Genomic DNA, 15,133 nt, shown 5'->3' with positions numbered 1-15,133 from the left:
AAAATTTAAATCTGACAAACAAAAGGGGTTCTCACCAGAAACTTCCCGATTCGAATCTGATCTTCTAAATTCTAAAACAAAAACTCTTTCCAAAACTTACCGACTCCTCCTTGACTGGACAGTCAAGGAGGAGGAGGTAACAGTGGCAATGGTGAGGTGGTCCCAGGATTTTGGCCACTCAATAACCATGGCCCAATGGGAAAATTTATGGAAGATCAATTGGAAATTCACAAATTGTTACACGATTAGAGAGAACTTTCAAAAAATGCAACATCGATGGTATTTAACACCATGGAAGCTTTCAAAAATGTATAAAAATGTATCAAGTAATTGTTGGAGATGCGGAGATTCAGGAACATTCTACCATATGTGGTGGATATGTAGGAAAATACAGGTATTCTGGGAGAGTATACATGCAGAACTGCAAAAAATGCTAAAGATCTCTTTCAATAAAAAACCAGAGGCCTACCTCCTGGGAATAACAGATTTGGATATTCCACAATAGAGGGAGGGTATCTTTTTATATGCGACGGCGGCAGCAAGAGTTTTGATCGCAGCAAAATGGAAGAGTAATGAAATCCCCTCTATTCAAGATTGGATCCAAAAGCTGACAGAATATGCTGAATTAGATGGTTTATCAGAAAAAATAAAAAATAAATCAAAACAGGAATTTGTTTCTAAATGGGAGGTTTTTAAAGAATATCTGAAAAATAAATATAGTAGTTTAAATTCAGTTGCAGCATTCGAGGAACTTCAGTAATAGTTGCAAGGTAGATATAAGAAATTAGATTTAATGAGAATAAGTTTAATTATGAAAAAAAGTGTATTGGCAATAAATAATATGAATTTGAAGTATGGAATAGACGGGAGGTTGGGTCTTTAGTGTTAAGACCAAGAGATGTTTTATTGTGTGCTAAGAATATTAAGTGTCGATGGTTATTTTTGTAATTTGTGTGTAATTTGGAATTTGTGTTTATTGTTTGTTTTTCTTGTTGTATAAATAAAAAAAAATATTATTAAAAAAAGAGAGAGAGAGAGCGAGAGAGATTATAAAATTTCCATATACACATAAAACTCCATACTACTCATAGAATCCAAATGCATATAAAGAAATTTTTAAAAATGGAAGACTTTTTTGTTGTAGTCACAGCTGTCAAGATACCCTTAAAAATGTTACTTCAACCGTCTGCAACTTACAAAAGCAAATTCTAAATTCAGAGTTAACAAGTTTGTGGAACGTGAAGGTCGGAGACCACGTCTTCTTGTTGCAAAAATGGGCCAGGATGGCCATGACAGAGGAGCCAAAGTGATTGCTACGGGATTTGCTGACCTTGGGTTTGATGTGGATATAGGCCCACTCTTCCAGGTATATACTCTCTTCCATTCAAATTTTTATTTGTTTGTTTGCTTGCTTGCTTGCTTGCTTGCTTGCTTCTCCTAGCAATTAAAATGTCTGACGCTTGAATAAAGAATAGTTAAAAGTAAAGGGACCCCTGTTAGGTCCAGTTGCGGGCGACTCTGGGGTTGCGGCGCTCATCTCACTTTACTGGCTTAGGGAGCTGACGTTTGTCCGCAGTTTTTCCGGGTCATATAGCCAGCATGACTAAACCGCTTCTGGCAAAACCAGAGCGGTGCACGGAAACGCCATTTACCTTCCCGCCGGAGTGGTACCTATTTACCTACTTTCACTTTGATGTGCTTTCGAACTGCTAGGTTGGCAGGAGCTGAGACCGAGCAACGGGAGCTCACCCCGTTGCGGGGATTTGAACCGCCGACCTTCTGATCGGCAAGCTCTAGGCTCCCAGTAAGTCATCTGTAGGAATGGTTTTATTTATTTTTTGAATATATTTTTGTATTTTATATTTTTGTACACAGCTATGAGGGCCTCGGGCTTTTAAGCAATTTATTAATTTGTAAAATAATTTTGTAAAAAATACATGCAGCTATTGTTTCAATTTCCTATTCGCACTAAAGGTCACAACCAGAATATGTTGTACTGGGATGATTTTACAGATTCCCGAGTTGGAAGATGCAGTGGGTTAGGTGGCTATGTTCCTCTCTCTACTCTACTTTCTGGGCACCCATACAGTGGTACCTCGGGTTAAGTACTTAATTCGTTCCGGAGGTCCGTTCATAACCTGAAACTGTTCTTAACCTGAAGCACCACTTTAGCTAATGGGGCCTCCCACTGCCACCGCATCACCGCCAAGCGATTTCTGTTCTCATCCTGAAGCAAAGTTCTTAACCCGAGGTACTATTTCTGGGTTAGCGGAGTCTGTAACCTGAAGCGTATGTAACCCGAGGTACCACTGTATTGTCTAACCTAAATGCCAGTAGCAGCCTTCAGCGGTGCATGCTGGTGTCTGTGTTTTTTTGTCGCTCTATGAAAAAAGTAGCGTGGGTCTGCATGCAGTGTTAGGTTTTATGCATTCTTCTTTCCCATATTGTTTGACACTTCCTTTGCTTTCTCTTCCTAGACACCCTGTGAAGTGGCCCAGCAGGCGGTAGATGCGGATGTGCATTGCGTGGGGGTGAGCACATTGGCTGCTGGCCACAAAACGCTTGTTCCTGAACTCCTCAAAGAGCTGCATGCCCTTGGCCGCCCAGACATTCTCGTCATGTGTGGAGGCGTCATCCCTCCCCAGGTACTGCGCACCACCATCACAAGATAGCTTGTTGTGAGATGATTAAATTGTTCCCAGTGAGGTGGGGTCTCCATCTACTTTCTCCTCCTCCTCCTCCTCCTCCAGGCAAATGAACACCACTGAAAGGCTTTTAAAGTAACATCTAGCTATTGAAATGTGGAAATCCTTCAGCAAATTTTGGAAAGCGTTGTAGTTTATAGGTTTAGGGTTCACAGAACAACGCAGTTGAAAAGCAGCCTCCCAAAAGCTTTCTAAAACTGCCAATATAATCAAATAATTTAAAAATCACTTTTTAAAGTTAAAAATATTCATAAACATTTTAAGGTTGCCTATGCCTGGTCTCCCTTTTTCTTTTCCTGCTCAATAGCCTCTGTCTGAAGTTGGTGGCCTTGCGGGAGATATGGGCAGTTTCCAGTTCTGTGACCTCACGAATCCTGTACTGAGATGACATGCACAAGACGGGTAGAGCCACCCTTTTATGAAAAGTCCATTTTTTGTAAGGTTCTTGCTCAACAGCCTTAATAGAAGTATTGAAGGGGGAGGTGTCAACAGCCCGTTAAGCAAAGGTCTTTTCTTATTCTTCAAGACGCCTGTGCCTCTTGAGACTCCATCATTGACACCTGAGCTCAGCATCACATACACTCCAACAAAAGCACAAAAACAAATGCCAAGTTCACTAACATTACAATCTCTTTTAATTGCAAAAATACCTCCTCTACCAGCTATTAATATAGCAAATTCAAGTCCATGTCGTCAAAATTCCTTGAGATTCCTCATTTCTTGCTGGCAGGTCTTTTTTTTTTAAAGAACAGAGACCTCAGAATTATCCTGCAAGCAGTTTATTATAAACTTCCTAGGGATTACTTGCCCTTGCAGTGTTTCCCTGGGAGATTTCATGATCTGGACATTGGAGCAACTTTTTCAAATAAGACTTCTGCAGCTGATGAATTTGGAACTTCTCCACTGTCTGTCCTTCTGAATAAAGAAATGTGTGCGTTATCCCAAGCTGACGAAATCACTGATACATGGCTATTGGTGGTATGCTTGGCGCTAAAGTAAACTTTCTGGCTACAGCAGCACTGGAGGCGCTTAATTTCACGCCAGAAAGTTTTGCTGAAAGTATAGTAAATGAAAAGGGTTGTAAGCTGTTGAGGATTTAGCAAAAAGACATGGCAACAAGGTAACGATGGGCGGTATTGATTCACTGGAGTGAAATATTGACCAGAAGCTGACTGCGGCATATGGTGTCCATGCGCTGAAGAATCCCACACTGATCAGTACAGCCATCTGTAAAAACAACCACTTATAATTAGTTACTGGCTGGCTTTTTATATTTTCTCCTTCTCTATCTGTTATTTCAAATCGGTGAGAGAGAAATGAAGGATTAGTGCTTTAACATTTAAGAGATATTTAAACAATTGTCTCTTGCTTTTATTTTGGGCTGTCCATTCATTTTATCCTAAGACCCAAAAGCAGTATCCTCTGCAGTACAGCAGCCCTTCTAGCAGTAAAAAATAACACAAGATCAGGATAAGACATTAAGAACAGCATCCTTTGTGTTTATCAGATGCTTTACATCATAATGGAATGTCACCTGGTTCAAATTATAGTCCTATAGAAAAAAATTTGCCAGGACCTCAGCATCTCATACAATAGCAATATATATACCACATGCTTCCTCTATGAGCCCATGTATTGCAAGATCTGAGAGTCTTACAGTATACAGGTTCATCATTAAGTTAGTCCCCAGTATGTATGTGGCTGGGAAAACCCAACCAGATGGGTGGGGTATAAATATTTTGAATATTAATATTATTTCACATTAATACAATAAGCTTTCATACCAATGAATCTAACAACTGAAAAACAGAGGAGTTGCTCAATGTCTGCAACTCAAATGGAACGCAAACCATATATGAAGGCAAACACACACAGCCCAGTCCATAGCATCCATAAGTGCTTTGGCATTTTCCTAATATTTTCCTAATATTTCCTCATATTTTGACAATAATTTTCAATGTATAGGGACACAATCAATGTCTGAGTCAAAGCAACACTGGGTTCCTATTGCTCTTTAAAATACAAAAATACTCTGCTCGCGACAACACAGACCCACCAATGTCAATTTCTTTTCCAGCTTTGCTGCATCTGAAGTCCTGTTGAAGTTCTGCATCTCATGAGAGGTTTTATGAACCTTCCAGGCTATACCCAAGTAACAGATGGTGATGGTAATTGCTGGCAGAATGGTACAGATCCTACAGATGACTTACTGGGTTACACATTAGGGAGAGCTTTCCTAAATAAAACATCTTCAAGAAGACACCTGAACATTATGATGCCAGGCACCTGTCTAATTCCAGCTGGGAATGGATTCCAGAGGGCTGGAGCTACACTACTAAAAGCCAATTTCTAGTACAACCTAAGCACACCTCTGGCTCATGCAGCACTCTCAGCAGCGCCCCATCTGAGAATATAAAGGAGCAAAATATGTGTTATGGCTGCTTCTGGCTTCCCTCCTCCCTTAGATATTTATTTGGGTTTTATTTATTTAAAAATTTGTTGGATTTTTCTCCCAGTTTTCCTGCAAAGAACTCTGTGATGATTTAGCCTCATAATCCCCACCCCTTTGCCCCTCAGTGAAGGAAATCAGGCTGAGAGACTGACTTCCCATAGTGAGGTTCACAGCTTTTTAAATCTGGGCCTTTCCACCATCGAAAACATCTCTCTAGTCCCACACATGGACCGACACATTCCTTATGCGCTGCCAGAGCAGGGCCACAGGGAGTTAGTGCAGAGCCCTGGAGAGATGCTCTGGACCACAGCATTTCCCCCCATACCTGGCACGTGCTGCTTCCACTGCTGGGCCAGCAAATGGCCTTGGCCTGGGGCGGCGCATTCTGACAGGGCAGCGCTACATCTTCATCTCCGCAAGCTTTCTCCTTCAAGGAAAGACACAAAAGCAAATCTTTACAACAGCCAAGAACTGTTAACGATTGATAAAGCTGCTCCAATGCCGCCCAGTCTCTTACGCCTCTTCCTCCAGGTCTTCCAGGACGAGCTCTTCTGAAAGGAAAAGAAGAGAAGGCTGCCAGTTAGAGAGGCTTCTTACACACAGAGAGAGAGACTTTCTGAACACATCCATGGAAATAGACATTACCTTCTGGGTGACTTTGTTTTCCTTTTCCTTGAGGTGCCAGCGGAGCCTACAGGGAAACAAAGAGCCACATGGGGTATGATTATCTAAACCTCAGACAGAGAGACCTTTCCTAAGAAATCTGAGGACTAGAATCAACTACTATATGCTGAAAGGTTTTACCTTTCTGGTCCTTTGGAAAAGGGGTCCGCGGGAGGAGGAGGGGTGGGCGGGGGGCAGGGGGGAGGACTCGGGGAGAGGGCACACTTTATTATTTTTTTTGGCCATTTGCGAAAATGCTCTTCGCAGCCTGCGAAGCCTAAAAAGGAAAGAGAAAAATGTGAGAAATGGGGCTCGCGGTTCGTCCTCTCCCAATCTACATCCCGAAACTGGTTTTTGCATTCATGCCTCTAAGCTCACTCTCACCGCAGAATTCAGTTGCGCATCAAGTTCCCCGGCGCACCCCCCAAGAAGAAGAAGAACACATTGAGGCAGAATTTTAGTTTAAAGGTTAATGGGCAGAATTTAGGCCACAGCTTTATTGATTACAGCAATGTGAGTGGTGTTGGCTTAGGCCAGTGGTGTCCAAACTTTTTCCAAAGAGGTCCAGATTTGATGAAGTGAAAGGCTGACCAAAGGGCCAACCAAAGTTGTTGAGCTTTTTTCAGTTGTTGAGGTTTTTTTAAAGGATTTTACCCCAGGGAATAAACTGACACAGGGGCCAGATTAGACCAGATAAGGCCCCAGAAACGGACTTTGGGCATGCCTGGCTTAGGCACTGGCAATAACTCCTGCCTGCCTTGTTGGAAGTCTGGAAGAGTAAGCCACCATCAATGGTTGTTTTTTTAAATTTATTTAATCATTTTTTTCAATACAAACAGCAATCGCAAAAGACACATGCAACAAAAAACATAATAACACTAATAACACGGTTTGACAATTCAGATTTGGATACACTGATATACCAATGACTACACCTTTTTAACAATATTTTCCCGCCTCTCTCTCCTCCCCCTACTTCCCACCATTATCCGCCTTATTGCTTAAATATTCCTTCCAGATTTCTTCATATTTATCCATTCTTAATTTGCGTCGACATGCAATTCGATCATATGTAGCTAGTCTGCCCATATTATCAATCCATGTGCTCAATGGAATCTTTCTGCGGCTCTTCCAATTCATCAAAACAAGTCTTTTTTTGCTTCTAATATAGCACGGTACATCCATATATATTTTTTGACCCCTTGTAATCTCCCACGTTTCCAGAATATAACTTAGAATTAAATTTAATTCCGCTAAATAACATTTTCTTTTTATTACTCTTGCTATAAATATCCTCACCTCACACCAAAATGATCTTATCATCGGGCATTTAATCATCATATGTACTAAGTTCGCATTTCTACTCCCACATCTCCAGCAGTTGTCTGTACTTGTTATTTTCTTCTGGTATAGTTTTGCGGGAGTCCAGTGGACTCTGAATATTATTTTCTGCTGAATAAGTCTTAGTCTTAGATCCATAGAGGCTATTTCTGTTGATTTTATACTTGACTCCCATATGTCATTTGTTATCTGGAGCCCCAACTCTTCACTCCGTTTTTGTCTATCATATTCTAAATCATATTTCTTCCTGTTGAGTAGGGTTTTATATAGTGCAAGTGTAGAGTTTTTTGTTTTTGCTGCAGAGATTAAATCTTGTAGCAGCATGGGTGTTTCCGATGCTGCTATAGCGTCAGGGCCAAACTGCCATTCCAACATATGTTTCAATTGGATGTCTTGCCATTGTGTTTCACTGGTTATTCCATACTTTACTTGCAAAGTCTTATATTCCACAAATTTATAATTTTCATCAATTAATTGATTCAATGTCAAAATATCTTTTTTCATCCAATTTTGCCAAATTATTACTTGATTTCCAATTTTTAATTTTGGGTTGGCCCATATTGTTAATTTCTCATGTTGATAGGGGTCATCGTTATTTTTATTTATATTCATCCAAATTTTTATAGGTGCTTTAATAGTCTCCAGGATAATAGGGTATTTCATAAAATTGGAGCCGAGTTGAGTCCACCCTACAAGAGGTTCCAAGAAACTATATTCGAGAGTAGGCCTATTGGGATTCCTGCTACATCGCCAATCGTTAGTCTTACTCAGCAGATAGGCCTGGTGATAGAGTTCCAGATTTGGGAGACCAAAGCCACCTTCCTTAGTTGGAAGTTGCATTTTATGTAGTGATATTTTCGGTGGCTTTGTACCCCACCGGCACGATCTAAATAGTTGATTTATTTTTTGGAAGTAAAATTTGGGAATATGTATTGGTAATCCTCTAAGAATGTATAAAAGCTTTGGAACAACATTTATTTTGAGGACATTAACCTTTCCCCAAAGGGAGAGGTTTAGAGGTCCCCACCTCTCAATATCAAAAGAAATCTCATTTATAATTTGATTCAAATTTAATTTTACAATTTGGTCTATATCTGATGAAATCAGTATATCCAAGTATTTAATAAAGTCTTCGAACATCCAAAATTGATGGTTTCTATACAATGTAGCCCTGGGCCCAATTGGTAAAATCTCTGATTTTGTCCAATTTATAGAATATTCCGATATTCTGCCAAAGGTTTTTATTTTCTCCATAATTTTTTGGAATTGTATCTTCTGGTTTTGTAATAAATAAAAGGATATCATCCACAAATAATACAATTTTGTAATTATCTTTGTTGTGTTTTACATCCTTGATATGCTCATCCTGAATTATTGCTCTTGTTAATGGTTCCAGGCAGAGATTAAATAATAATGGAGAAAGAGGACATCCTTGTCTCATTCCTCGATTTAAACTAATCAAATTCGAAATTATTCCATTTGTAACAATCCGAGACGTTGGGTTTTTATAACTCATTTTAATCCAATTACAGTATTCTATAGGTAAACCAAATTTACGTAACACAAACCCTATGAATTCTTTATATATTCTGTCAAAAGCCTTTTCTGCATCTAATGACAATATCATAAACTCCTCTTCATCTTTGTTTAAGTTAATCTATTGTTAATCTGATATCTCAGTATTTTAATATTCTTTTGGAAGCCACCCAGAGTGGCTGGGGTAGCCGAGGCAGATGGGCGGGGTATAAATAATAAATTATTATTATTATTATTATTATTATTATTATTATTATTATTATTATTATTATCTGTAGCTTGTCTTGTTTTTATAAAACCTGTTTGATTATTAGGTATCAAGTCTTGAATAACTTTTTGTAATTTTGCCGCCAATATTACATTCAAAATCTTTGCATCCACATTCATTAATGATATTGGTCTATACTTTGCACATTTAGTAGGGTCTTTGCTAGGTTTTGGTATAATCATTATTAAAGCTTCATTGAATGTTGTAGCAGATATACCTTTATGAGCTATTTCCTTATAGACTTCTAGAAGTCTGGGGATTAGTAGATTTTTGAATATTTTATACCATTCCATAGGAAAACCGTCTGGTCCAGGTGATTTCCCATTCTCCATTGTTTCTATACCATTCTCAATATCTAATATATTTAGGGGTGCTGATAGCATATCTTTTTTATCTTCTTCAATAGTTGGTATTTTGATATCTTGAAAGAAGTTCTCCATCTCATCCTCTGATATATTTTCTGGCCCTTCATATAATTTTTTGTAGAAATAAAAAAAAATCTTTATTGATATCTATTAATGAGGTCGCTGCAATGTTATTTTCATTTCTTATTAAGGGTATTATTTGGTTCGCTTTCTTTTGTTTTAGACGATTAGCTAGAATTTTTGTCGGTCTTTCACCCTGTTCCCAATATATTTGTCTTAGACTTAGTAGGCTGAACTCAATTTTTTGAGCTAGTATATTATTCAGTTCTAATGTTCGTTGTATTCTTTCATATGTAGCATTAGATGGGTTATTTGACATATCGCCCCATAGTGTTTTTAAATAAGTTTTTAGATTGTTTTCTTTTAATCTTTGCAGCTTGACTTTGTTGGCAGAGAAGGAGATTATCTTCCCTCTGATGTAAGCTTTATATCCTTCCTATTCCACCAGTCTTGACGTTGAAGATTTGTAGTTATTTTTAAAATATATTTGTGTTTCTTGGGTTATATATTGAATGAAGTTTTTTTTTCCATTTAAGAATGATATATTAAAAAAATCCACTAAATTCCACTGTATCATATAATTATTGTCTCTCTAACCTTTGTCCTTTTTTTCCTGGCTACTGATATGGTATCCATCTGTGGATCTAAAATTTCACTAAAGTCTCCACCCATTATCAACTGCTGATACCATAGGAAACTTAATCTCTTAAAGCAATTGTGAATAAACTTATGGTCATCAGTGTTTGGGGCATAGACATTTACTGTTGCTATTTCTGTTCCTTCTGTTTTAATTACAATTATTAAGCATCGACCATCTTCCTCTCTTATTATATCTTGTATTTCATAAGGCCAGCCTTTCCTAAACAAAATTGTAACTTCCCTCCACGACCTTCCTCCAGTCCATAAATCATTAAATAGGTTTTAATCACCTTTATTTTATGCTTCTCCTTGCATTCTTGCTATGGAGCTTCTCAGCGTGTCTGGAGCTCCATCAATGGTGACCAACTGAAACCACCCCGGGGTTCCCGCTGGGTCCTGGCATGGCCCTAGCCTCCCTGCAAGCAGACTTTGGACGAGATCCGGACCCGCGGATTCCTTTGCCGGAATCCCCTTGTACCTGGAGGGGCAGGTGATGGCCGCACCTCCCCTCCCCCACATTTCACTAAGCCAATGCCTAACCACCAAACCTTACAAAGTTGTGACAATTGCTAAGAGGTAGGCGAAAACCAAGAGACCAGTACCAATTTGCCAAATGGAAAAAATTCCTACTCAGCCCCTGTTCAAAACAGGCGACCAATCGAAGTCCAGAGCAAGGCCAGAACACACACCTAAATCAAGGGCGGGTGTTTGGCAGCACAAATCCAGGCAACCCCCCCCCCAACGCCACGCTGCTGCCTTTTAAAGGCCCCCCTCGATCACACCACCACTCCCAAGGAAGGGGGCTACACCTATGGCCTGTGCGCAACGCGGACCCTCAATGAAGAGGATCCGATATGCTGAAAGAAATCCTACTTACATGTCTTCTCCTTCGCAATCACAGAATGATCCAAGCATAGGAGATCCCAGGCCTTCTAGAGCTCTGGCGACCAATGAGCCAACAGAGGGAGATGTCACAATGAACCTTGTGATGCAGCACCCCTGGGCCCTCAGAAAACCAGCGGCCACAAGTCCTGCTCCTCTTAAGGGACGCAACTAAGTTTTCACATATGGTTTTCTTCCATGTTCCACTTTTTATAAATATGCAAAATGTGCCTATTCCTTTGGATTCCAGCGGAAGCTGTTCCTGCACCTTCGGAGCACTAGCTATCTCCTATACCTGTCCCACACCCTCCAACATTTCTCCCATGCAAATAGGAATGTCTTATTCCATTATTATTATTATTATTATTATTATTATTATTATTCTGACTGGGTTGTCCCAGCCACGCTGGGCAGTTTCCAACATATACAAAAACATAATAAAACATTAAATGTTAAACACACCACTTCAGTATCATGTCCCAATGCTCTAAGGTACAGCTTTTCAGACCGGCGAGAGCCGATGGATCTGCATAGGTGCAAGGGCCCAGCCAGCAGGGAATCAAACACATGAAGATTCCCTGTGTTAGACGGTAAGGGTTGCAAATATGTGCACCAGGAAGGGGCATAGTGTTCATCAGCCACGACACCCACATTCCTGCAGTTCACCTGAACTGGGCAGGGGGGAGTGAGGTTAGGGCTGTGCAGACACACAGGTGGAGCCAATCCAGCTCTTCCACCTGTGTCCACACACAGCCCCAATCTCACCGCTGCCTTATCCAGGTAAGCTGCGGCAGTGCCTGTATTGGGGGTGCAGCTCTGCCCCATGGCACCAACCACGACTGATCAGGGCAGACATTTCTTTCAACACTAGCATGGTAATTTGGGCTTCTTGTGAGACTTCTGGAATTGAATGAAAGGGAGAAAAATAAAAGTAGGCATTCCCTATTTGTTTTCTACTACACAGCTATGGTGTTGCTAAAACGATCCCAGGCTCCTATCTTCAAAGCTGAATTTTAATTTTCTCCTTAGGCAAGCCAGAAGAGGTAAGTATGAATTATATTTATCCGTAGAAGCCATTATGATGATAGCAAAATATTATTGCTTTCTTTAACACATTATATAGATTGGAAGTCCATAAAAGTTCATAAAAAGAAAGAAAATGAATATTGGGGATTGCTTTCTTGAAAGCATCACCACACCCAAGATGGGAGTAGCATGGGCGTAGCCAAGGAGGTGGGGGGGAGCTGCCCCCTCTAAATCAAATAAATCAATAAAAATACTTAACTAACTGACCAATTGCATCACAGATAACTCGACTCTGCCCTTAGCCTCCAAAATAAAGTCTGCCCCACAATAAATGCTGTTTGCACCTATGGCTCCTGATATCAGTTTTCCAAATCCAGGATGGTGCTTTCAAGGACGCAATTTCAGCCCCATTTATTCTGATCCTTATGAAGAACTGTTCCCTTTCCCCCATCCTCTTAACAAATAAATTGCCATGGTGGCAGGTTTGATCCCCACATGGGTCAGCCATATATTCCTGCCTTGCAGGGGTTGGACTACATGATCCGCTGGGTCCCTTCCAACTCTACAATTCTGTGATTCTTATGTTCTCAAGCTCCCCTGGTGCCAGTCAGGTGTGGCCACTCAGTTTCCCCAAGTACTTGAGGAATGGCAGCCTGTCATAAGAGGATGACAGCTGATGGACAGCAACAAGCCTCTCCTGTCTGCTGGGATTCCCAGGCGGCATATGCTGTGCCAGGTCAAATCTGCCTGTTCCTGATAGGTACAGCCATCTAATTCCAGTTTGCAAAAGGAAGTTTCTACCCCAAGTATCTGCCAGGGAAGTAAAGGGTCTGGAAAGGTGAACCTCGCTCAGAGCCGCCAAGGCTGCATCACTTGGGAAGATAATACTCTTAGTATTTCGTATCCATCTCTTCATAAACAACACAACAGGTTGTCCTTTCAACCAACTTGAGATGATAGAGGGGAGCTAAGTTTCAACCATTTATTTTATACACCTTTGATTTTCACAAATTTAAGCAGGCGTGTTAAGTCTAAGAGCTCAATTCTCAATAGCCTTTCCTAACTCAAAAAGCTGGCGTGCTTTTTCCACGGCAGAAGTTTGGTGGGTCAAAAGTGTCAGAGCCTCCCTTACTCCGATTCTGCATCTTCTTATAGGAGTCCTGAAAAGGAATCGTGCCTCTGAGGGCACCACACCTTCAGCAGTGCTTGGGAGAAGAAAGAGGGAGGGCAGGTCTCCTCCTTCCACCATTGAGATATATAAGAGAAAGAGAGCTCTGTACAAGTGCACAATTCCAGTTCTGATCAGAAACTTCCACATGCAGGTTAAGAAGTGGGAGGAAACATGGCGGGGAAATGTCCCTAAATCAGGGCTCTACCTTGCACTTTTGACTATGATGACATACCGAGGGCCGTTCAGTGCAGGATCCTGCTTCCGCTCCGGTTCCTTGAATAGAAATGGGGAGACTTTTTTTAAAAAATGTTTTTCTATGTTTCCCTCCCTGCTGCCCAAGGGGTTTTTTTTCAGGCTAGAAGGAGAAAGATTATCCCACCCCAGGCTAGGTGGGGATCATTTTAATTTTTGAGGACAGAAAGGGAGGTGTGTGAAAAGGGAAGCGCGTGCACAGGCTGCACGGACACTGCATTTTGAAAGCACGCGGGCAGCAGCCCGGTCTTGGCCGCAAAGAATTCTGGGCATGGTAGTTTCCCCCTGGCAGAACTCCCATTCCGGGCAGCAGCCCGGTCTTGGCCGCAAAGAATTCTGGGCATGGTAGTTTCCCCCTGGCAGAACTCCCATTCCGGGCAGCAGCCCGGTCTTGGCCGCAAAGAATTCTGGGCATGGTAGTTTCCCCCTGGCAGAACTCCCATTCCGGGCAGCAGCCCGGTCTTGGCCGCAAAGAATTCTGGGCATGGTAGTTTCCCCCTGGCAGAACTCCCATTCCGGGCAGCAGCCCGGTCTTGGCCGCAAAGAATTCTGGGCATGGTAGTTTCCCCCTGGCAGAACTCCTCCCATTCCCAGCCACGGACTCCGCCCCTTGGTCCCCGCTCCTCTCTCGGAGGAAGGGGAGCCGGAGGGGTCCCGGGAGGCGGGGGGCACGGAGGCGAGAGACCAGGGACAGGACCCCCCAGAAGGTGGCTGGGGGTCCCCTTGGGCTCCCCCCAGGGGGTGGGGTCTGCTCTGCTGCTAACGCCCCCCCCCCCAACGGCAGGATCCTTCCCTTTGCCTCTCGCCCTCCCTCCTCCAGCGCTGCCTGGGGGGTGGGCAGGGGGGTTTCACTCCTCTAGCAAGGGGGGAGAGGCACCATGTGGGGATGGGGGGGCTGCTTTCCTGGCAGAGAGCCTCCGGTCCAGCCCCTGGGGTTGAGGGCGGGGGGCCATCGCTGCTGGGAAGTGTCGTGCTTGGACTCGTTCTTCCAGGGGCGCCTCCCTTGGCCAGGACTCCTGCTATCAGCATCCCCACCCCAGAGACCATGGACGAGACACTCCATAAGAGGCACCCCCAAACTCGGCCCTCCAGGTGTTTTGGGACTACAACTCCCATCATCCCTGCCTAACAGGACCAGTGGTCAGGGATGATGGGAATCGCAGTCAAAAACATCTGGAGGGCTGAGTTTGGGGGTGCCTGCTCAAGAAGGTGGTTCGGGGTCCCCTTGGCCTCCCCCCCCTCTTCCGCGGCCAGGGGTGGGGTCTGCTCTGCTGCTAAGGGTCCCCTCCCCAACGGCTGCATCCTTCCCTTTACATCTCGCCCTCCCTCCTCCAGCTCTGCTTGGGCAGGGGGGGGGGTCTTCACTCCTCCAGGCAAGGGCGGAGAGGCACAATGCTTGCACCCCCTGGTCCTGCGCTGTTGTGGGGGGGGGGGCAATCTGGCTCTGTGGATGGAGTGTCTGCTTTCTGTGCAGAGAGCCTCAGGTTCAGCACCTGGGAGTTAGAGTGGGCCAAGCTCCTGTCTAAATCCCTGGAAAGCTATCACTGCTGGGAAGTGTAGTGGTTTGACTCGGGATAAGGCAGCGTAGTAGGTAAGGGACAGAACCAGGTGCTATTAGTCAATTAGCAAAGTATTTTTATTTATTTACTTTATTTAGGGAGGCAGCTACCCCCCTGCTTATTTCTTATTTCTTCACTGTGCCTTATAAGATTAGTTACTATCTACATATCTGTAGATTCATATAATCCATATTTATCATGGCCACTTTATAAC

At 42.6% G+C, this 15,133-nt stretch overlaps 2 protein-coding genes across 6 annotated transcripts in view; both read right to left on the bottom strand.

Moving 5' to 3' along the window:
- Positions 1-15,133, bottom strand: part of LOC144327334 (uncharacterized) — a 97,828-nt gene that overhangs the window by 46,974 nt on the left and 35,721 nt on the right. The window lies entirely within an intron of this gene.
- Positions 3,405-15,133, bottom strand: part of LOC114593548 (uncharacterized) — a 30,778-nt gene continuing 19,049 nt past the window's right edge. Inside the window, exons 3-5 of one of the 5 annotated variants that reach the window (XM_077926537.1) lie at positions 5,803-5,848; positions 5,483-5,708; positions 3,405-3,932 (exon numbers count right to left, since the gene is read on the bottom strand). In XM_077926537.1, coding sequence (XP_077782663.1) covers positions 3,741-3,932; positions 5,483-5,708; positions 5,803-5,848 — 464 coding nt within the window. In that variant the 3' untranslated portion in view covers positions 3,405-3,740. Of the gene's footprint in view, positions 3,933-4,736; positions 4,881-5,074; positions 5,709-5,802; positions 5,849-5,961; positions 6,136-15,133 lie in introns of those variants that run through there. The other 4 variants (XR_013392416.1, XM_077926538.1, XR_013392418.1 and 1 more) reach the window with 4 other exon arrangements.

Source organism: Podarcis muralis, chromosome 3 (assembly GCF_964188315.1).
Source record: "Podarcis muralis chromosome 3, rPodMur119.hap1.1, whole genome shotgun sequence".
Taxonomy (NCBI): domain Eukaryota; kingdom Metazoa; phylum Chordata; class Lepidosauria; order Squamata; family Lacertidae; genus Podarcis; species Podarcis muralis.
The sequence above is the reverse complement of the archived record's forward strand: the minus strand, read 5'-3'. Positions and strand labels throughout refer to the sequence as shown.